Genomic DNA, 22,381 nt, shown 5'->3' on the forward strand with positions numbered 1-22,381 from the left:
ACGCCTTGCCAGGATGCAAAACTCCTCGGCAGGACGGTGCTGGGGCCACACGTGAGGCCCCGCGTTGTGCCTCCGCCACTCCGGCAGGGAACGGCCACAACCGAACCCCCCACCGCACAGGGCCCAGCCTCGCTCGGCGTCCTGAGGGAGACGCGGGCAGGTACAAAACTCTGCCCCGCCGCGATGAAGCCTCTCTCGGCGCCGAGCACTCCTGTGAGTGTCCCGGGACAGGAGAGGGGCGCGAATAAGCCCCCGCTACGCTCCCGGCCCCTCACAGAGCCCCGCCGGCCCTCTCAGAGCCGGACCACAATTCCCAGAACGCCGCGCGCGTGGTGACGCTAGACGGCGGCGGGACTCGGCCAATGGGCGGGCGCGCACGCACCGGGCGGGGAGGAGCGGCCGGTGGCAGCGGCGGAGCGGCGGCGGGAAGGGCGGGCTCGGGGCTCCACAGCAGCGGCGGGGACGATGCCGGTCCATTCCCGGGAGAAGAAGGAGAATAATCACGATGAGATGGAGGTGGACTACGGAGAGAACGAGGGCAGCAGCTCTGAGGAGGAGGAGACCGAGAGCTCGTCCGTCTCCGAGGAGGGGGACAGCTCAGGTACCACAGCCGCCCGCAAGGCAGCGCCGCTGAGAAGGCGCCGCGGCGGCTCCCTCAGCGCTCGGTGCTGTCCCGGGGACACACCGGTTCCGCCCCGGCTCTGGTGGCTGTCGGTGTCCCCCCCCTTCTCCTCCCCCCGTGACCCCGCCCCGGCCCAGCCTCTGTTTCGGCTCGGCTGCTCCTCTTCGGGCCGGCGGCCAGGGCGCAGGAACGGGGCGGGGCGCATGGGCAGGGAGCCCCGCTGAGCCCCGAGCCGCCGCCTCCGGGGCAGGCTGGTACCCGGCCATGGCCGGCTGGGCCGCGCTGCTCCGCTCCGGGGGAGAGCCGTGGGCTGTGCCCTGCTGGGCTTGAGTGCGTCCTCGCAGAGGAACTCCTCGCTGCGGTCTCCACTTAAGGGCTTGGCATACATGCGTACGTGTGCATACATGAACACGTGTGTACGTACAGATAAGTACGTATTTCCATGCAAGCTCATGAATTTCAACTAGGTGTTTTAAAACCTGTCTTTGGAGGGATGTTGGAAGCCCTGTCAATACCACTGGCCTCTTTTGCAAATCACTTCAGCCTCTGCTCAGTTGAAGGTCCCTTCTTTTTTCCGTAGTTTCCATCTGGACTGTAGATTTTTAATTACATTTGTTTAAAAGGATCACTATTTCTAAGCTTAGTTTACACTGTGTTGTTAAGAAAGTTATTCTTATCTGTTCTAAGTTTCCTTGTGATTACTGCTTTCTGTCTTTGATCTTAAAACATGTTTCCAGGTGATAACCAGTAGGAGTTTGTGGTGCCTCATTTGACTAGCGATGAGATCAAGACAGTGGATGGAAAGGAATTTGGACAGGGTTAGTGAATTGAGAAAAGTCCTGATGTCCATGAGGACCAGGACCAGTCCTAGTCTTGACTTGTGGTTTTGGCAGCTTAAGTGATTTAATGCTGAGACCCCTATATCACCAAATTAAAACCATAGAATATGCTGAGTTGGAAGGGACCCAGAAGGATCATTAAAACCAACTCCCGACTCTGCACAGGACACCCAAGAATCATGTGCCTGAGAGTCTGGGATTAGGAAGGAGTAAGTGTGTTTTAAGTGAATGTAGTCTGTTCATGTTTCTTTAAAACAATACAAGAAGCTCTCAAGATAATTTTTGTTGCATTCCACAGAGAAATGCTTTTAAGGGAGTACTTAAAGTCTGATGATTACAGAAAATTACATGCTTGTCTTAGTGTCTTGACCAAGATGAACATACTCCTTGTAAGCATATTGTTCCTACAGACTTAAAATTATTAGCACCCCAAGAAATAAGTCTCAGTTGAAATTAGTAATGACTTTTTTTTTTGTCAAATTGTTCATTTGCTTTACTTACATTCAGACTTCTTTTTTTTTTCTGTCTCCACTAGATGCCTGAGAATACAAAAGGTGCTGTTAGAGGAAGCATGACTCATCCTTGAGAGCTGGCACTCTTTCTATCCTGTTCATTTTCATGTTGTATATTTAGTAAAAGTGTTTTATTGACTTGGATATAGAATAGTTTGTTAGGGATGAATTAAAAAAGCCACAAGTTATGCTCACTGTCCCAGAGGAGAATTTGGCCATTTTTTGAAGCACTTTATGTAGGCCACAGCTTATTAAAAAAGCTATTTTAGGTGCTGTTACATTTTAAGTACTGTGTGGATTTTTTTATCTTTAAACCAGGTTGCCCTGATTACTGTGTTAGACTGCTTGAGTATAGTAGGAAAAAACAACTGTGATTTTGAAAGTGTTTTAAAGTGCCCTAAATGCTTTTTTCAGTATGAAACTGTATGGTAAATCTGAAGTTTTGAGATAAGATGGATCTGTCAGCAACTGTTTTAATATGGAATGAGCAATCTTCCACCTCCTGTGATGTTAATTTTCAATTGGAAAGCCACAAGATTTGATCTTACAGCATTTTATTTTTTCAGCAATGCATATTCCGTAGTCTGTATGTTGTTTAAGGCCATGAAGAAGAAATTCCGTAAGTGGGGAATTAAATATATTTGAGGACTCTGAAAATCTTCATCATTTTATGAATCTTATTGGAGGAAGAATACAGATAACACAATTGAACTTGGCGTGTGAATTGACATTTAGTGTGAATGATAGGCAGAATGAAGACTTGGAGGCAGAAAGTCAAAGACTCTTGAGAGTATTTGTAGCTGAGAGGAGATCAGAGAGCGCTATGTGTTATTTCTTTATCTGCAAGGAAGTCAGCTATACCCTCAGATGCCAATGAGTAGCAATTTCCTTGCAACACAAGCTTAAAATGTAAGCTGAGGTCCCTTTCTCATCCAACTGTAGGTGTGCTCTGATCCTCAGCCATGATCACAGTTCTCATTTTCTTTGCTTTGTACTCCCTAAACATACGCAAACTATAAAATCCATGTTAATTTAAGAAGTTTATGAGTGAACTCCTTACTAAAACATACTTAGAATCAAAAGCATAGCAGAGCACACTTGAAACATGTTTGAGAATAAAGGGGAAAAACTGTGGTATCCCAGTGCTTGTTCCTGTTTGGTTTCACTGGGAGGTGCCTTCACATTTTAAAGAAGCTTTATTTTTGTAGCACAGAAATGCTTTAGGCAACTCTGAGTAATATGATTGCCACATTCCTTAAATCTGGCCAAATTATAAATTGCTAAATCGATTTTGGCTCAGATATTGTGTCCAACAGTCACATAAAACTTTGTTTTTTCATATGATTTTCAGCCTTATTCTGGGATTATGGTTTTGCTTTACTTTTGAGAACAATGTTTTTATATAAATAGTATCTCTTATCAGCCTGATATGTTCTTCCCCCACCCTCCCCATTCATTGTATTTTTTTTGAGTTCTGTCTTCAAATTTTCTTGCTCTGCCTTCAAGTAATTCAGGTTATATAGTGTTTTAAGACTTCCTTTTTGACTGTACAAACAGTAGTATGACAGACTGCACTAGGTCTTTAATTGGGACTCAGTTGCCATTGTAATACTGATTGGTATTGCTGTGCTGACTGCTGGTTTTCATGTCCAGGCAGAGAAGGTTAGTACAGTTTTTTAGTCTTGACAGCTTGTGGTGATTTCAGGAAGAAATTAAGTGCTGGGAGATCTGAGTAGACAATCTGATTTAGTGGGATCCTTCCAAGTAGCTGGTGGCCCTGAAGCTACTCCTTTCACCTCATCAGCTTTACAAATTGCCATACTGTTTTGAAAAACAGTAAGAATGAAGAATGCTGCATTCTGTAGTTGGTGTAGGAGACAGCATAAAGCAGTTAAACAACATGTTTGTTGGAAAAATGTGAGTGACGAAGAAGCAAAAAGCTCAGAGTTGTTTATAGCCTAAAAGAGTGATCCCTGCTGGGTTCAGGATCCTACTTTTCCTCTCTGTCAGGAGGTAGGATTTCTCTTGCCAGAGTAACTGCTTACATAAGTAAGGGCTCCTTAGGACAGTGCCTTCTCTTGAGCATCTGGCCTGTTTGCACCAGTTCAGTTCCTGAGTGCATGGCCATCCCTTCTGCATGCCTGCTGCCGGTTGATAGTGTACAGCTACAGCTGTAGTGTGACTGTAGGGAGCTAATTCCTGCAGATACTGCTGTTATAAAGCAGTTTCACTTATCTGACTTGAATATGGCTTAACAAAAGCTTTTTTTTTTTTTTTTTTTCCTGGGAAGGCTGGGAAAGAGTCAAGAATTTCGTATCTTAGTTTCTCAATTTTCTAGTCCTAAGAAAGGCCAGTGGAGGTAACAACTGATGTTTAGTAACATCGGAAATCTCAATGGCAGTGTCAAAAGTTTTGGCAAAAGATTGTGTATTTATGTCACTTTATCTTCCCTACGTAATTTACGAAAAAGAATCAGGAGTATAAATTAAAATAAAATCTGTGAAAAGAGTTTAACATGAGCTACTCTTTCTGCATAAAAGCATATAAAGTCAAATGTCTGCAGTGTTCTAGACTTTTCAGGTTAAGAAATGTTTAATTGGAGTGATTTTAAATGCTCATTAAAATGAACTGCAGATGTTTTCACATTAATATTTCAGCTTCAAAGGACTTCCAATTGGACAGGATGAAACCTGTTTCAATATTATATGTTACCTTTTCTTTTAGGAGTATGAATAAAACAAATCTTGAATTTTATATGGCAAATGTAACACTGAGCTGTGCTTGCATTCCAGGCATTGCTTTTGTTTGTACTAACCCAGGATACACTTGAATTTTCAGTGGTGGCTTATAACAGCTCATGCTTAATGTTGTCTTTCATTTGGTGTGATACACATTGTTTAGTTTTTCTGTTTCATGCATTCTTATGTATTCTTTGTATTTCAGTTATGAAATTACCCTTTTGAGATCTTATAGTGCTGTTCTTTCCTGTTTTGAGGAAGAATTGCTGTTTATGGAGTTTATTCTAGAATTAGATATAGGTTTCTTTCTTTTAGCTTATATGCCAAGTGATTTCTAATATTCTGCTTTATGAGAATAGTAATATAAGAGGGAAACTGTTCATGGCTATAATTCAGGCACCCTTCTGCATTCACTAGAAACAAAATACCCAGTTTATTTGGTTTATTATACATTGTTAATTTTTTTTTTTATTATTATTCCTAGAAATGGATGATGAGGACTGTGAAAGAAGAAGGATGGAATGTTTAGATGAAATGTCCAATCTTGAAAAGCAATTTACAGACCTTAAAGATCAGTAAGTATTGTCATGTTTCAAGTACCTCGCTTGAGGATCCGTTCCATGAAAATATTGTGTGTAGCTGGTGTTTCTTGTCTTTCATGTGGATGCTACTTTTGGAGAAGAGTAAGGAGTGGGAATTCTGAAATTACTTGCAGACAGTTGCTGTAGAATGCTTCTGTGTATTCGTGTATTTTTCGTTTTGCTGTAAGGATGGTTTTGAAATGTTGTTCCTGTGAAAGGCTAGTCTGGGTCTGTTGTATCAAACTTCCTAGTAGAACCAAGGAATTTGGATTTTAGGGAAATTTGAGATTTTGTTTAATTGCTTATTCATTCAATATCATTCTCATGCTTTTATATATGTGGGACAGACCTAAGTGCATTGTCTTTGCTAAGTAAGGAATTAGGTTGGGGGTTTTTTTACAGCAACAGTTTTTATAGTTGGTACCAGTGAAAGTTTCTTGTGATTACTGCAAACCGGGTACCAGTACAAATAAAATGAGAATACTGTTATCTCTCAGTCTGCCATAATACCTACATAAGTAGCTAGTAAAAACCTACTTAAAAGAAGAGATAAACTTAATAGCCACAGTTATTCAAAAGTGACTGTCATTTGTATTACAGCCTGTCATTTGTATAATAGAATCATTAAGGTTGGGAAAGACCTCTAAAATAATGAAGTCCAGCCATTTACCTAACAGTGCCAGATCCACTACTAAGCCATGTCTCTAAGCAGCACATCTGTGCATATTTTTGAGCACTTTCAAGGATTCCACCATTTCCTTTGCCAATGCTTGAACACTCAGCGAAGAAATTTTTTCTAATATCCAATCTAAGTCTCCCCTGGTGCAACCGTTTTCTCTAGTCCTGCCTCTTGTTACCAGGTAGCACAGACTGACCCTCATCTTGCTACAAACTTCTTTCAGGTAGTTGTAGAGAGCAGTAAGATCTCTGTGAGCCTCTTTTTCCCCAGGCTGAACAACCACAGCTCCCTCAGCTGCTGCTCACAGGACTTGTGCTCCAGACCCTTCACCAGCTTCATTGTCCTTCTCTGGACATGCTCCAGCAGTGAAGTTAAACTTGTTTTAACTTCAAGTTAGATGCATCTGTTCAAGTTTAAAATTGATGGTATTTTGGCAACTAACTTAATAAGATACTTGGTAAGTGAAACCTTGAGAAGACCTGGTCTGTTCTTGGGCCATATGCTTTAATTGAAAACTTAGTCAGTTGTTCTTATGGTCCAGATGCATATTTATATTGTGAGATAGTTGTTTCTGCTACAGAACTGAGACATATAACTTGCTTTGCATAACAGGATACTGTGAGGTCTGGAAATAATAGGGTCTGGAAAGAATTGCCCAACAAGAAATTCCTTGCTGTAGTGTCCAGAGAAGACTATTTGTCCTGCTCTTTGGGCTGAGCATGGAAAAACCTGGGAAATGCAGCCAACTGATGAGTACTGGAGCCAGTTGGTGCTGATTGGTTTGGCATTTGGAAAACTCAGCTTTTGAAAACTGTCAACCATCTGTTCAACAGCTTGGATGACTGAAAACGATTTGTGAAAACAGATCTTTAAGAAGTGAATATGAAGGAGGGTGGTGGTCCTGGGAGGAAGGAAGCAAGTACTTCTGGGCGCTTAAGGCTTATAAATAGTGTTTGGGAAGTGGAAGGCTGTGGTATATGGAGGAAGGCATTGCAGAGACACGTTGGTTAGTTCAGAGATAGAGGTATTTGTGTGGGCTGGAAGAACAGTGATGGTGGGGATACTAGAAATGGAGCATTAGAATGATGGAAGAGGGATTATAGGGAGAAGCAGCTGTGAGTAGGGAAATGATGACATTGGGAAAGTAGAAAAAGATGCCTAAACAATGTGATTTTTGTCACAACTAACAGCAGAGATGGTGTAATGATTGGGTCTGCCTCCTCATCCATTTCAGGGAAACTGAAATTGTATGTTACGAGATAACTAGCATTTACAGTGGTTCGGTAGCATTTATTCATTTTAGACAAATCATTGTTTGAAAGTACTGGATAAATAGTTGCAGTCCATCAACTATTGCATGGTACCAAGTGCTGACAGCACCCAGTCCATAACTGCTTGCTCTTACGTAGCTGGTACTTGGTGCTATGTAATCAAATGTTAGTGACTGACCCAGTCAGGTGCAATGTGCACCCAGGCTTATGGTCTGGCTAAATAATTCTGCTGTAGCTCTGTGCTAACCACCATGTGCAGAGCATGCTCATCAGGGGTTAAGTCCAGCAAAGTGGGGTTTGGTCAGCTGCAGGCTGTGGTAGCTGACTGCAGGACAAATCCTGGTGGCAAGGTGAACAGGCAGTTATTTCTCAGAAGTCTTGATATAACAGTATAAATGAACTTTATTTTGTCTAATTAATTAACCTGTGCACTTTAAATAAGTGAAAAGCAGCATCCTTGTCCCAAGGACATCTGTTATGTCTGTGTAAACAGGTAGCACCTGATGTGTTTGTAACACTTACAGACTTTGTACATGCTTACTTTAATCTTGCACCTTTTGATTGTGGTGTGCAAGGTGAAAAATGAGAACAGAAGTTAGTTATATTGATGATTCTGACATGGACAGTTACAAGTACGTGGAGCTTTATTGAGATTGAAATGTTTGTAATTGATACTACATTAAATTCTTCAAAGTGCAAGCAGATTTATTCATTGTCATCCTGAAAATATCAGCTTTTTTGGAATGATTGAATTTCAGGTAAAATAAAAATCTTTTAATTACACTTCCTTTTGGCAGGAATGTAATATGTCAGAAATTATATTTATAATAGTATGCAACATGTAGGTTTTCACAGGAGATGAATTGAGTATTGCTTTATTAAGCATCTGCATCTCTTTTTCCTTGTTTTATGGTAGTGTGGGAGCAGATATGTGGACATAAAATGTGAATGATCATTTCTGTTGACAAACTGTCTATCTTTCTCTGTCATGACATAACCCAGTTTGTTCTTATGCACTGTATTACCTTTTAATCTCCTCTTCCATGTTGATTCGTGTTCTCTTATTAACAGATGTGCAATTTTTTTTTCTTCCTTAGAGATGGAGATACATTTAATTTTATCCTTTCTGCACTTCTAATTGTTTGCATTTGCTTTTCAGAAAGGCTTGGTAGACATGGATACTGTTGTTCAAAAAGAAAATATGTATTGAAAAATTCAAATGCTAGCAAATCCTCATTTTGTTTCAGTGTTCCATAGCATTAACAAAGGGATGACAAATACTTACTTTAAAAATATTTCTTCTGACTTTTGTTTTATTTTAAATGAAATACATATTTTTATTTCTATTACTTTAAGACTTTACAAAGAAAGATTAAGCCAAGTGGATGCAAAGCTACAAGAGGTCATAGCTGGAAAAGCACCTGAATATTTAGAACCATTGGCAGCTTTACAAGAAAATATGCAAATCCGAACCAAGGTGGCAGGTAGGCATATAAAATGGGTATTGCCGTTTCAAAGTATAAACTTGTTATTCATTTTAAGGTTAATATTCTGTTTTCTTTAGAATTGTTGAAGGAGTGTGTTTTAAAGTTAGAAATATTGTAGCATAATTTTAAATATAAAGTAGTTTTTAAATCAGAATGAATATGTTGCTAACTTCCATACATAAGTTGCCTAATAACATCCACTAAAAATATGGCTTCTTTAATGTTTTACTTAATAGCTGCCTGTCTTTGTGTAGTAAGAACAAAATTACTGAGTAAAAGCTAATTTTTTTTTTTGTCAGAAGGTTTGGGATCAAGTCTACATAATGGTCACTCTTGAAGAGATATATAGGTGCTATGTCATTAAATGTTTGCTATCTAATATGATGACATTTTTTCCTGCTCTTCTAGTCTGTCTCTTCTCCTCTGTTCCTATCCTTCTGTTCTGTCTAAGGAAAGAGGAAGAACCTCTTGTCCTTAGTACTTTTCTCTAAGCTGAATTTTAGTTATTAAAACTAAGGTTTTTACAGGTTTTTGTGCTCATAGAAGAAGGCAAGAACATTTATCTTCTTATATACAACCATATATTCATAGGAATGATAATATTTAGGAAGACAAAGTTCTGTACTTCTCTATTGAAATTTGTTTCATGTTACAGCTTGATTCTGTTAGGAGGATTCAGCTGTCTAAGGGTTACCTAACACAGGTTGTCAGAGAGCCAAAAGACAGACACCGGTGATCTCTGTAGGCAGAGAAGCAGTGTCTTTTCTAAGAAATTGAGCAGAAACATGTTGCAGGCTAAGTGAAAAATGGCAGGCCACCTTATACTTTTCATAATACTAGTGCTGTTTCAGTACTACCCAGTATGTCTTCATTGGTACTTCTGACTTTGAGAATTTGAAATCTTTTGATCTGTTGCATTTCTTTCCCTCCAGGTCTTATCCATAATGCTTTTTCTCAGCTGCTGACCCAACATTACTGGGTTTTAAGTCCTTAGCCCAAATTTATATGGCTAGTCCTAAGCAGCCCACTTAGGCTTTGCAGGAGGGTCTCAGTTAAACTTGCAAAAGGTTTGATATAAAAGCAACCTTAATCCAGGCTTTTAATTTTCAGTTTTAAATGTGGCTGTCCATCAGTGCTTTCATGTAGAGTATGGGATATGCAGCATATTACACATTCTCCTGATTGGTCTTCAGCACCATGGAAGAGCCATGTTTCCATGTAAAAAAAGCCCGGCTTAAAAACAACAGTTTCCTTGTAGCTGAGAATACAAAATAGGAGGGTTTTTTTCCATTTATCCTCAACTGAATGACCTTGATAAAATTATTCCAGAGAAAGCAAGAGACTGCAGAACTGGCTTATTTGCTCCTACTCTTTGAGAGCCTTGACAGAAGTGGGTAATAGCAGGACTTGAGTTCCAGCAAGTAGCCCATAAGGACCTATGGTTGCCTAAGAAAGGGGAGGAAGTGGTGACAAAACCCCTAAACTAAACTATATTTAGCTAAACTTTGGATATAATTGCATCTCTGTTCAAAAAGAAACTGTGTTCCTTGGCTCTCTAAGGCACTATTCACACAAAATGTGGATCTTGACTATTACAGCAAGTAAAAAAATCAACTGTTTCTTCCAGAACGGTTATACCTGTACTTTTCAATTTTAGGCAAATAAACAGTGACCTAAATATGCCAGTCAGCTGTAAATATTAAGAAAATAAAAGCCAGCATAAGATAGCAATGTAAGAAAAGAACATTTTGAATTCTAGAATAGCTTAACTGTGGAAAGGTGATTGACGCAATACTTAGTGGTTTGTTTTTCAGAGGGATTGCTGCTAGTTCTGTTCCCCTAGTAGTATTCATTTATAGTAAGTTGAACTATAAGGGAAGTTGGTTTTGGAAGTTCTTTGGTTGCAGGACACCACCACTGTGTGTAAACTCAACTCCTCAAGTTTCTGATCTGAAGGAATATAAGTGTTTTCTGTTGAATATATTGAATGAAGTTCTATAGGTGCTTGCCAGATACTACATTTCAGGTACCTCTCAGGTTTGTTTCAGCTGCTTAGTGGACACGTTTCCAGAAATGTCTAAAAATGCTCCTAATGCTTAGAAGTGGTACCCTTAATCACAAGGTGACTGTTTTTAAGAATGGAACAGTCTTGTTAATTGTAATTTAATAAGGTCATGCATTATAAAGTAAGTCTTATTTCAAATATTAATTTGTAAAATCTTTTCCTTTCAATCAGTTTTCTAACTGTTTAAAATCTCAAAACCTTATTTTAAACTCTAATTAGAAAATAGAAGAGGCCATTCGGTACTTAAGTTTGAAAACTGATAATATTCAGGATAGTTTGATCATATATGAAATAGACATATTTTCTAAAGTTAGTCTGACCACGCGTATAATTTATTGACTTAGCATTTAGTTTTTCTCATATCTTCAGAATTAAGGATTTACTTGTTCTTATTTTTATTCTTTTAAGCAGCCAGCCACTCTAAGTGCCTAATGTAATGTATCTGTATTTTCTACTGTGTGCATGTGTTGGGACTTGCAGGCAGTCTTAAAATAGAATTCTGAAGTCAGATATTTGCTAAAGAAAGTAATATTGCTGTAATATGTCTGATTACAGGTATCTATAGAGAGCTGTGTCTGGAATCTGTGAAGAACAAATATGAATGTGAAATTCAAGCCTCTCGACAGCACTGTGAGGTTGTGCCAGCTGTTTCACATTGATAGCTAATCTCATCTAACTTTACTGTCTGTCATGCTTTTCAGGTTCAGTGCATGTTTGTATTATTGCTGTTATTTGCTATTTGAATGCAACTGCTGTGTAATATTTAAGCCCATGCAAGAGGTTTTTCAAAGCATCTGAAAATAAGAATCATAGAATGTGCTGATTTAGAAGAGATCCATCAAGATCACGTAGTCCAATTCCTGGCCCTGTGCAGGACACTGAAGAATCAAACTGTGTGCCTGGGAGTGTTGTCCAAACACTTCTTGAACTCAGACAAGCTGGGTTCACTTTTCTGGGGAGCCTGTTCTAGTGCTCAACCACCCTCTGGGTGAAGAACCTTATCCTGATACTCAACTTAAATCTCCCCTGGCTCAGCTTCATGCCTTTTCCTCAAATCCTGTCCCTAGTCACTAGAGTAAAGAGATACATGCCCTTCTGCTTCCCCTTGTGAGCATATTGAAGGCCAAGATGAGGTCTCCCTTCAGTCTACTCCACGCTGAACAGACCAAGTGACCTCAGCTGCTCCTCGTATGTCTTCCCTTCCAAGAGCCTTCACTATCCTCCTGGCCCTCCTCTGGACACTCTAGTAGCTTAATAGGTTTCTGATATTGTGGTACCCAGAACTGCCCCCAGCACTTGAGGTGAGGCTGCCCCAGTGCAGAGCAGAGCAGTAGAATCTCCTCCCTTGCCCAGCTGGTGATGCTGTGTCTGATGCACCCCAGAACACAGCTGTCCCTCCTGGCTGCCAGGGCACTGCTTGCTCAGATTCAGCTTTCAGTCAGCCAGAGCCCCCAGGTCGCTTTCTGTGGTGCTGCTCTCCAGCCTCTCATTCCCCAGTCTGTCTGTACATCCAGGATTACCCTGTCCCAGATGCAGAATCCAGCACTTGTTCTTTTTTAACTTCATTTGGTTGGCAATTGCCCAGCCTTCTGATTTGTCAAGGTCTCTCTGCAGGGCCTCTCTGCCCTTGAGGGAGTCAGCAGCCCCTCCCAATTTAGTGTTGTTGGCAAACTTAGTATTTCTTCAAGACCTGTGTCTGAGTTGTTAATGAAGATGCTGAAGAGCTTTTTATTAGTTTGACTTTGCATGCATATATATATATGTTCTTATTTTTTCATTATCAAGTTCTTATTAATAGATTCCCACATGTTTTTTTACCTTTTTTATAAAAAGATTACCAGGAAAGTAACTAAAATATCTGACATAATTTTAGCCAAAAACGCCTTAGATTTTAATAACAAAATCAAAGAAGTCTTTTTGAGATGCGTTGCAAAGCTACTGATAGAATTGTCATTTCAAAAGCAGTTACAAGACAAATATATTTCTCTCCCTGAACATAAAGGTTCCTGTTCATGTATCTAAATAGTGGATACTGTAGTACAAACACTCAAGTGCATGTATGTCCAATGCTGTACATAGCTGTTTAGATCCTGTTTTCATCCTAGTACTCCTCAACCCCCTACAGTTGCTTAAAGGTGTTTTCTTCTGAGTAGTTCACTATATTCCAGAATTCCTAGATTCCTAGATACCTACTATACCAATAAAGCAAGAATATGCATATGTACTTTAGAAAAGTTTCCATTTTCTTGATGATTCTTGGCAAAGAATTAGGTATTATGAAGGATGTCTCTGCTGGCTGTCTTTGCTCCTGTGAATAGTCCTGAGGCTGGACAGAATCCTTTAAGACTTGGAAGGTCTCTTATCCATGCTTGAATGATTTGCTTTGGCTGTGTATTATTCCTGTTTGAGGTGGTCTTTGTCCCTTGTTTTGCTGTTATGTGAAACATTCAGAATTCACCATCCAGTACAAGTCTCTTGGGGGGAAAAGCTCTATTAAATCAGAAATGCTGCTTGTAGAATTACTGTTGCTCTGGAATATAAGTATTCAGCAAGAATACCTCTGATGCCTGTAATAGCTTTTCACACCTTATTTGTTACCAGCTATGTGAATCTAAACACATGCACTGTTTAATTTTAAAGTGGTCTCAGAACAGATAACACTCAATTGTCACTTCAGATACATGTAAAGAGGCTTCTGCCTTTTAAATCCACCTGGGAAATGTTTTTTTATAATGATGGGTTGAAAAATATGTGAAAGGAGGTCTTCAGAATTTGAATACTGTGTAACTTGACGGAATGGTAAGCCTGACAGTCATTTAGTGAAATAGGGTTATTTGTCCATTCCTTGACTGATTTGCTTCACTCTAGCAAACTAGCTTGAACACAGGTAAAGGGAAATTTCTGTTACTGTGCTGTGGGCAAGAGCAGTTGAGGTGCAGGCATCTCATTTGGCTGTAGGGAACTGCAGCTTCTGACAGACATGGTAGCAGGTAGCTGGATGCATTGACTTGAGCTGCTTACGCTGTTTTTTCAGTGAGTCCAAGCTCTCTGTTTTCCAGAGTTGTTGAAGACATTGCTCATTGAAAGTGAATGTTAAAATCAAACAATTGGCTGTATTTTCTACTCCTAGCTTTGGAAATGTGCAAGCTTGTGAAAGAACAGTAAAGTTATTTCCTTAAGGCTTGGAACTCAGCTTAATTCCAAGTTACTCTTTAAGAGAATTTAGTGGGTTTTCATGCTAAAAGTAACTGATCTGTAAGATACTGTGTAATTTAGTGTAGGAGGTAGCTTTATAGAAAGCTTTCCATGAAAACATTAGCTTTTGTGATTTGTAATGATAGGTGGCTTAGAGGTTACAACTTTACCCATTGTGAATAAATCTTTTCTATACACAAAAATACTGTGTTTATGTCAAAATGCAAAGAGTTATTCTGTAAAGATAGCTGCATGCTTTTAATTACTCCTGGTACCAGTAGTTGATAAATATGTAATTATATTTTCACTTGTGCTAAGCGAGTGTGCTGTCTTTAAGGAGTTAGGGTCTCATGCTAAGAAAGTGGATAGAGGGAGATGTCATATGCTTTGTGGCTTCCGAAAAAGCTATTCTTACGTTCCATCCACTGATGCCTTAAATTGTCAGTATTTAGATTATTGAACTCACTAACGTAAAAATCTGTAACCTTGCTTTTGCAGAGTGAAAAGCTTCTCTTATATGATACTGTACAAAGTGAACTAGAAGAGAAGATTAGAAGACTTGAAGAAGACAGACATAGCATTGACATTACCTCAGGTGGATGGAAATTCAGTTTGCTTTTTTATTACTTGTTTTTAATCTTCTGCTGGGTACTGATTAGTTGACTGTACACATAGTATGTTTGGTGAGTTTTAGGTTGTCTGGTAGAATACTGTTCAGCTGTAGACTTTGGGCAGGGGGTTGAATTTAAGCTTCAACTTTGGTTTAATACTTGTCAGCATCCCTTGTGTGTTTTGAGAGTATTAATCTGTATCTACATAGTCTTGTAATTCTTTGAATCCTGAATAAACACCTTTATTCTGTTCAGAAACAGCATCTCACCTGAAAATGTTATTTTTTGTTTTGGACAATATTTTCTGCTATAAAAAGAGCTAAACATGTAAATGTTTCTGATTCATACCATGTTCTTATTATGTCTTTTCAGAATTATGGAATGATGAGCTCCAGTCCAGGAAGAAAAGGAAGGATCCATTTAGCCCAGATAAGAAGAAACCTGTTGTTGTATCAGATATCCTTTTACTGAAATTTTCTTTCTAGTAGTGTTTGCAGTTTTATAGTTAATTTTATTACGTGTCATTAATATCAAGTTGAAGTGATAATTCATTATCCAAACTGATTTTTCATGGCAGACGTTATTCAGATTAGAGAAGCCATATTGACACATCCTCCCATCATGAAAATTGAAATTAAGATTCTCCTACCTAGTTACTAGTTTTAAATAGAAAATGTTTCTAAAAGTTGATTTTTCTAACTCTTAAAGAAAAATAGTTACAAGGCAAAAGCAGAATCAAGTTAGGCCAATTGAACTTCACCAAGTTCACCATATAAATAGCACTGGATTCTGTGAATTATGAGTTACCTTGCCATTTTAGAGTATATTCCAAACCAAAAATACTAATATGGTATTAGTATAAAATCTCAGCAATTTCAGTCTGTTTGTAAAGCTAAAAATCCTTTCAGTTTTAAAGTAAACAAATTCTTTTTGATTGTAGTTTAGAAATAGTTGTGAACCTGTCAGATAAGTGCAAAGCAAATACTAGAAATCTTACCCACCTTTTCATTTTTAATTTTTTGCTATTTAGAGAAAAACAAATTTGAAAGTGGTTAAAGATTTTTAAATTTTCAAATGGAATTTTAAGTTTAAGCCTGCTCTCCATTTTAGAAGATTCTTTTTTTAAACATCCATAGCACCTTTTGCTAAGCTTATTTTTCAGAGATAAAATGAGTAGAAACAAAATAAAACATGAAGACTATTGTAATGCAATAGCTGTACTATATGGAATTTTGTTCTGAAGTTCATGTATTGTTCCAATACACATTTTTTACTTTGCAGTTGATAGTTTAAGGAAGGGGGCTTTACCTTTCTACCTCCTGTTTTTAGATATTTAATATTCAGATATGTGGTGCTGACCATACTTTTCTCTTGAAGATACGTGTTGCAGAATACTGTAAAAATAATTATTTTATTTGAGCTGATACTAGTATAGGTGCTATTCTGCAGTGGTACATTGAAATGGCAATGAATTTTAACTGTAATTTGAATTATTGCAAATAGAATAATTTTTGAACTGATAGGAAGAATGGTTGTATATCTCAGCTATTTATCCTATCCTTATGTTGAACTCCAGTAGCCTGAGTATCTATATACTATTATTACCTCTTTTAATAATTCTTAAAGTGTATTTCCAGGTTGCATAATTCAAAGATGGATGTGTTTGCACTGATCTTTTACTTTGTATTGGTATACTTTTTGGGGAAGATCAGCAGAACAGAGCTATTAATATCTTTCTACAAACATTAGAGTGTTTTTATTATTTCTGTTTGAAAGAGTTTTCCCTAACGTTTCCACGCCCTTATATAGTTTATATGTTACAAGACCTTGATATACTTGAAGACTGGACAACAATAAGGAAGGTAAGAAGAAAGGATGAATGCCAATGCCTGTGGATTTAGTTGGGCTCATGTCTAGTCCTTCTGCTACTTAAAAATATGTAACTGGATTTCTTACGTGATCAAAACACTAAATAGCTTTTTATTTCTTCAGTAGTGAGTTAATCCTTTCACTTCAAGCGTGTAATTGCTATTTCTTCTGTGATTCTACCCAAATAATACAGAGGAATCCATTAAAGGGGTGCAAGAGGATATCTCTGAAATGGGGAGTCCATAATTTTCCATGAAAAAATGTGCTTTACTTATACTTTTTTTTTACTTTTTAAACTTTTTTTTACTTACACTTATTTACACAAAAATGGGGAGCTGTGCTTTTCTCAGACTACAAGAGAATCGTGGTTTAGAGGAAAAGAAATTTGTTTGTCAATTGATATATTTGAAAAAATAAATCCAGCTTTTAATTTCATAATGCCTTTTTTAGATGGTAGGGCTGTTGAAGGATCTTGCTGTAATGAAATGCTATCCTTGCCTTGCACCTGCAGTCAGAAAGCTTCCCCTCGTATCCTAGTGCCTCCCAGCTTATGGGATAGCAATCCATTTAGGTAAATTCAGAAACTTGGTGGGGAGTTGGCTCTGAGTCAGTTTCTATCTTGTTTTTATCCCTGTACCTCTTTCCTGAACAAGAAGTAAAATATGACCTTTATATGACAACTTGTCTGACTTTTCTCTTTCTTTTCTCAAAGGAACAGACACAAAATATCTTTCCTTAGAGTTCTTTTTCTGTAGTTTTACATAATTGTAAACAATAGCAACAAACCCAGGATCTACTAGGGTTTTGGCTTTTCTGGAAATAATTTTAAAAATCCCCAAAATCAAACAAATGAACCTCCAAAAGCTCTTCAGTGATCCTTTTTTTCCCCAAGGTTATGATTGGTCTGGAGTTTACATGAAGTAATATTTGTGAGCTTATAACATATAAGTTAAAAGATTAGGTTGTTCATATAGCATTTTTTTTTCAGAATGAGTTAATGTAATTTTGTGTTTTCTTGACAGAATGATATAAGGGCAATTTTGAGGATTTCACTTAGAAAAACTCGAGTTATTGAAATCAAAACTTAATAAAGAAGGTGATTTTTTTTCACCTTCAAGATGCTTTTTTATTTAGCTATTGAGTCACCATTGAACACATTTTTATTTTAGAATTCTCATTGTATTTTTTGTGTGTAAATGCAAGTATATACTTCCATATAAAAGCAAGTACAACTGCCTGTTACTGCACAACTAAAGCTGGCAGTTAAGGCAAAATGACTCTGCCTGCTGACTAATTTTCTTTTGTGTTTTAAGGCAATGGCTACGCTGGGACCGCACAGGGTAAAGCCAGAACGTAAGTAAACATGGCCTAGTTTCACAAGGCAGAACTTGCTGTGTACAGTGATGCAAAGTGCATCCATGCAGATTGTATTTGTTATAGTACTGGTATAGTGGTGGAGGATGGGGTGAAGTAGCTGGAAGATGTGGCTTTTGTCTTTCTCCTCTCTCAGGTGCTGATACCTGCAGCTACATTGCTGTTGCTTCTGTTGACACAAATTCTAGAAAAATATAAAAAAATTCAGACTTCTGACAGTGGTTTACAGCAATTCATGTTAGCAAGCTATGCCAGTGTTTGCACAAGGTGAAGCAGAAAGCTGAGAGCATCTGGACCTTTCGGGTGCATTTCAGTTTGCTCACATTGACTGCAAGCTACAACCTTGAAAAAGCAGAGCTGTGGGAAAGGAGTGGTATTCATATTTGGCACTGAAGTGAGAAGCATGTTCATGCTAAGTAAAATGACATATTTGGAGGTGAGGAGGAGAAGGGACAGTAGGCATGCAGGTTATAGCTTCTATTTGAAAATGAAAACATAACTTTTAATTATCTGACTGGAAATAAAAAGGTATATTGCTTCCAATTTTCCAATGCAATTATTAAGAGACAGACTACTGTTGGAAAAAAAATGTGTATTCTGTGTAAATAACTTGATGAAAATGTATTTTACTGATTTTTGTAAAGTTAATATTAAATGACTTTTATTACTTAATTTAGCACCTGTCAAATTAGAAAAGCATCTACATAGTGCTAGATCTGAAGAAGGAAGACTCTATTATGACGGCGAATGGTATGGACGAGGGCAGACGATATGCATTGATAAGAAAGATGAATGTCCTACAAGGTAAAGATTGCTTAGCTTATGCAGCTCTGTACATTCATGTTAAGCAATAACTAGGATGATGGCATGGAAGGGTAAGGCCTACGTGGAAATACTGCCACCTCAGTGACGTTTACTAGTTCACCTTGGAAGATGGGTATTAAAATGAGTGCTGACTTGTGAAAGAGGCTAGTAAAGGATGTAATTCACTGAAGGGTTGTCAAATTAGCATCTCTCTTAACAATTTTAGCTGTCACTAGTTTCTGATAGCCTTGGAGTAGTTTTTTTTCTAGTATCTTGGGAGTTTGTTGCTTTGAGAATTTGATCGGTTGGCCCACCCAAAAATACTTAATTATGGAAAAACACTTTATGCTGTTGAAGATAAGCCTTGTTTTCCATTGATTAGTGCTCTGAAAGAAGAGAGGAACTTTTTAATGGTATTTTCTTCTCTTAAGAAAGTTTCTACCTTGGAACAGTCTAAATATTAGAGTGCAAATTTGGTTGAATGTTTAAGATCTATAAATGTGTTTCCTCTGTATGGATAATATTTGGAAATTCTAAAAGTCTGAGTGTATTTAAAATTAAATTTTTATCTTACCTTTTACCTAATGGGGTAAATAAGTCTAAGCCTGGTGTTGATTAAATGTGCACATGTACTCAGGAAAATTGACTTTAATTTCATATGTCAGTAGTTTACTGTAGAACTGGCTGTTTCTTTTGTTCCTTATGTATGGTGAAGAGGAACAAATGTTGGTGATTTTGGTATTTCTTCAGGGCTGAAACAGCAAGGTATTTTAGTAAATATAGATTGTGTCTGAAATTAAAAAACCCTCTGGATTAATTTAGCAGAACTCAGCAGTTGTACTGGGCCAAGTAAAGATCTTGGTATCCAGTGTTTGACAAAAGCTAAAAGCTGATGCTTAACAGGGCAGTCATGCAGTGGAGCTTTCCTGGGCTTTCAAGACCCCCACAGCTTCTAAGACTAGAGGGAGTTGTCATACTCAGTATGCAGTAGATCTTTGGTCTATTAATTGTTTTGCTCTTTGGTTTTGTGCTTTCTGTTTTCCCCACCAATGTACTTGAAATGGTATTTTTTCTGTGGGGATGAGGAGGGAGTTTTGTTCACTATTTGTGTTAAAGGATACCACAAGGACCATAAAAGCAGGGCTCATTTAACAGTGAATCAATAAGTCAGTTTTCAGTTCATTTCTTGTGATCTTGGCATAATGAGTAAGAGTTTAATATATTTTGTGCTTTAAATCATGACTTCAGGTTGTTCAACTTTTTTCAAGTATTTCATATTCAATGTCATTTCAAGGCTTTTCTTGTTTTTTTTTTTTCCTATGGGTAGTTTATTGTGTTTTTCCTGTGTGACTGTTGTTCTTTTAAACAATTGAAATACCTGTTAGGGTTTTCTTGTAAGAGAATGAAATAGATGACTGAAACACTAGCTGCCTTCACTAAAGACACAGGCAGTTGCCAAGGAATTATATTAAAACTATCCTTAGAGTGGTGCTAATATCTTTTGGGCCTAGCATTTACAACTAATGCATATTTTCATTTACTGTGTGGAAATACAGCTGCAGTTTTGAGGTTATTTTTAGCTTATAAACTTTCTAAATTCTTCTTGTTTTTCTTCCCCTGACCCTTCTTCCCTCATTTTCTGTAGTGCCATAATTACAACAATTAACCATGATGAAGTGTGGTTTAAAAGACCGGATGGAAGCAAGTCTAAGCTGTATATTTCTCAGCTACAGAAAGGAAAATATTCAATAAAGCATAACCACAACTGACCGTTGCTCAGCGGACAACAAGTGAAACAAGTGGTATTGCCATGCGTGATGTGCCATGGGGTGAAAATTGTATTTAATAGTGTTTTGTATTCCTTGTATATTTACAGCAGTATCTAATGTGTGTTGGTCGTGCTGTATGTAAGCTCCATATGGACGGCCTTCAGAAACCTGAGGAGGGTAAATCCTGTTAACAGACATTTTGCCTCTAAATTGGGTCCTGTGCCTAAGATGTGAAGTATGCTCTTCAAGTATAACACTTCAAAAGTTAACATATTTGTAATTTTTTAAAAAATTATTTTTCCATTGGTGACCAGTTGGTGTGAAAAAAATGATAACCATAATTACCAGCAACTCACTTTATTTTCAGTGACTGTGTCATGCTTCTCTTGTGGATGTAAATTTAGCCTGCTCAGCTGTTGCTTTTGAATAGATTGTAAAATGCATAAGCATCCTGTTATCCAAAGTGTACTGATTTATTTAAATTATTGTCCTCAACAGCTCTGCTAGTACCGACTGTGTTATATTTTGTAAGATTTACTATGTTGCTTGTAATGAGACAAAGCCAATATTTTGAACTATGTTTTTGAAGAGCACTTTTCTAGTGTAGGACCCTATTCTATAGCAGACAAATCATTGGTGATGTTTTTTCTTGATTGCCAGCAAAATTTATGCATAAGGTGGACAGTGTTGCTCCAGCCTGTGTTACATGTAGCCCACAAAGAACAACTGGGGGGATGGTTACATAAATGCTGTTGCATGGCCTGCATGTTTGGTCCACAGTTGTATGAAATATGATGAATTTTTGTTAGGAAAGGAAAATATTTCCCCAGAAGTCATATATCTGGGAGAATTTACACTGAGTTTTTCACCAAACACTATTTTCAAAATTTCTGTACCCCATTTCATCTTACTGTACACCAGAAGTATTTCATGCAGCTTAGGAAGCTGAGTGTCTTTTGAAGTCTTGCTCTTTTAGCCACAGAGAAAAGTCCTAAATCCTTGGTGTTACTGTGATGTGCTTCGAGCAACTAGAATGATAGATGGGATTGTTGAAGAATTGTTAATGCGTTGGTTATGTGCACTTTACTCTCCACTTATGATGATTCTTCTTGGAGAAAATAAAGCATCCATTTGCTTTAAATGATCACAGCAAACAAATATTTTTATTGTAACATATAAATTAATCGTCTCTTCTAGTGCAGGGTGGTAAGTACTTTCCAAATGCCAAATCAGTTTCTGCTAAGTGATGCTTTTCTACAATTGTATGAGATTATAAATCAAATGTACATAAAGTATCAATTGACATGTTGGCTTTTAACAATATGAACAGTATGTACACAGTTGTTTGATAAACTTTTTGTAATTAAATATTTGCATTTTTTATCTTAGTATATAAATAAATGATCTGTGGTAGTGGACATCTTTTCTGTTTTGCTCTTTGATTTTCTAGTCTTGTTGGAATTGTTGATCTACCAAATGGCAAAGGGAAATATTTTTAAATAATCAGAAGGCCTAAAGCTTTTTAAAAAAACTTTTGACTTGCACCTTTTTCTTTTGATTTCTGAGAGTTTGTATGTATACATTTTGTTTGTTTTTACAAACTTATAGAAAATATTTTATGGAAGCTTTATTCTGTGACACAAATCAAACATAAGCACAATTAAGAATCTCATTACTGTTGACATGCTTGAAATAATTTGTATTTAGGCCACGTTTGGTACTCTAAACTGGTTTTGTGATTCACCCCTTTCCTTCTGCCGCTTCTGTATTTTGCATCTCTCTAGCTGCAGTTGATTATTCCTACAGTTTTTTCTCTTCTACAAAGCAACACTTTCCTTCATAGAGCCTTGAAGTTTGGACTGACACTTTGTGAGTGTGGTTTCTTAATTCAGAATAAAGGTCATTCATATCAACATGAGAGGTAATAATCATAGCAGTGTGAATTGATCAGACAACTGGGACCTA

At 37.8% G+C, this 22,381-nt stretch overlaps 1 protein-coding gene across 1 annotated transcript; it reads left to right on the plus strand.

The window, feature by feature from the left end:
* The first annotated feature begins 388 nt into the window (after window positions 1–388).
* Window positions 389–21,834, plus strand: BRMS1L (BRMS1 like transcriptional repressor). Its single transcript, XM_041472066.1, has 10 exons — window positions 389–601; window positions 5,196–5,286; window positions 8,599–8,726; window positions 11,350–11,429; window positions 14,488–14,584; window positions 14,973–15,056; window positions 16,398–16,462; window positions 17,783–17,822; window positions 18,521–18,647; window positions 20,293–21,834. The coding sequence occupies exons 1-10, from the start codon at window positions 466–468 to the stop codon at window positions 20,414–20,416; spliced, it is 972 nt and encodes a 323-aa protein (XP_041328000.1). The 5' UTR covers window positions 389–465; the 3' UTR covers window positions 20,417–21,834.
* The last annotated feature ends 547 nt before the right edge of the window (window positions 21,835–22,381 follow it).

Source organism: Pyrgilauda ruficollis, unplaced genomic scaffold, assembly GCF_017590135.1.
Source record: "Pyrgilauda ruficollis isolate IOZ18807 unplaced genomic scaffold, ASM1759013v1 scaffold28, whole genome shotgun sequence".
NCBI lineage: Eukaryota > Metazoa > Chordata > Aves > Passeriformes > Passeridae > Pyrgilauda > Pyrgilauda ruficollis.

Excerpts from the sequence above, each read along its gene's own strand:
- BRMS1L (XM_041472066.1), top strand. The coding sequence starts at position 466 with ATGCCGGTCCATTCCCGGGAGAAGAAGGAGAATAATCACGATGAGATG. Across the intron at positions 17,823-18,520 it reads GCACAGGGTAAAGCCAGAAC|CACCTGTCAAATTAGAAAAG; the intron begins GTAAGTAAACAT and ends TACTTAATTTAG. Across the intron at positions 18,648-20,292 it reads AAAGATGAATGTCCTACAAG|TGCCATAATTACAACAATTA; the intron begins GTAAAGATTGCT and ends CATTTTCTGTAG.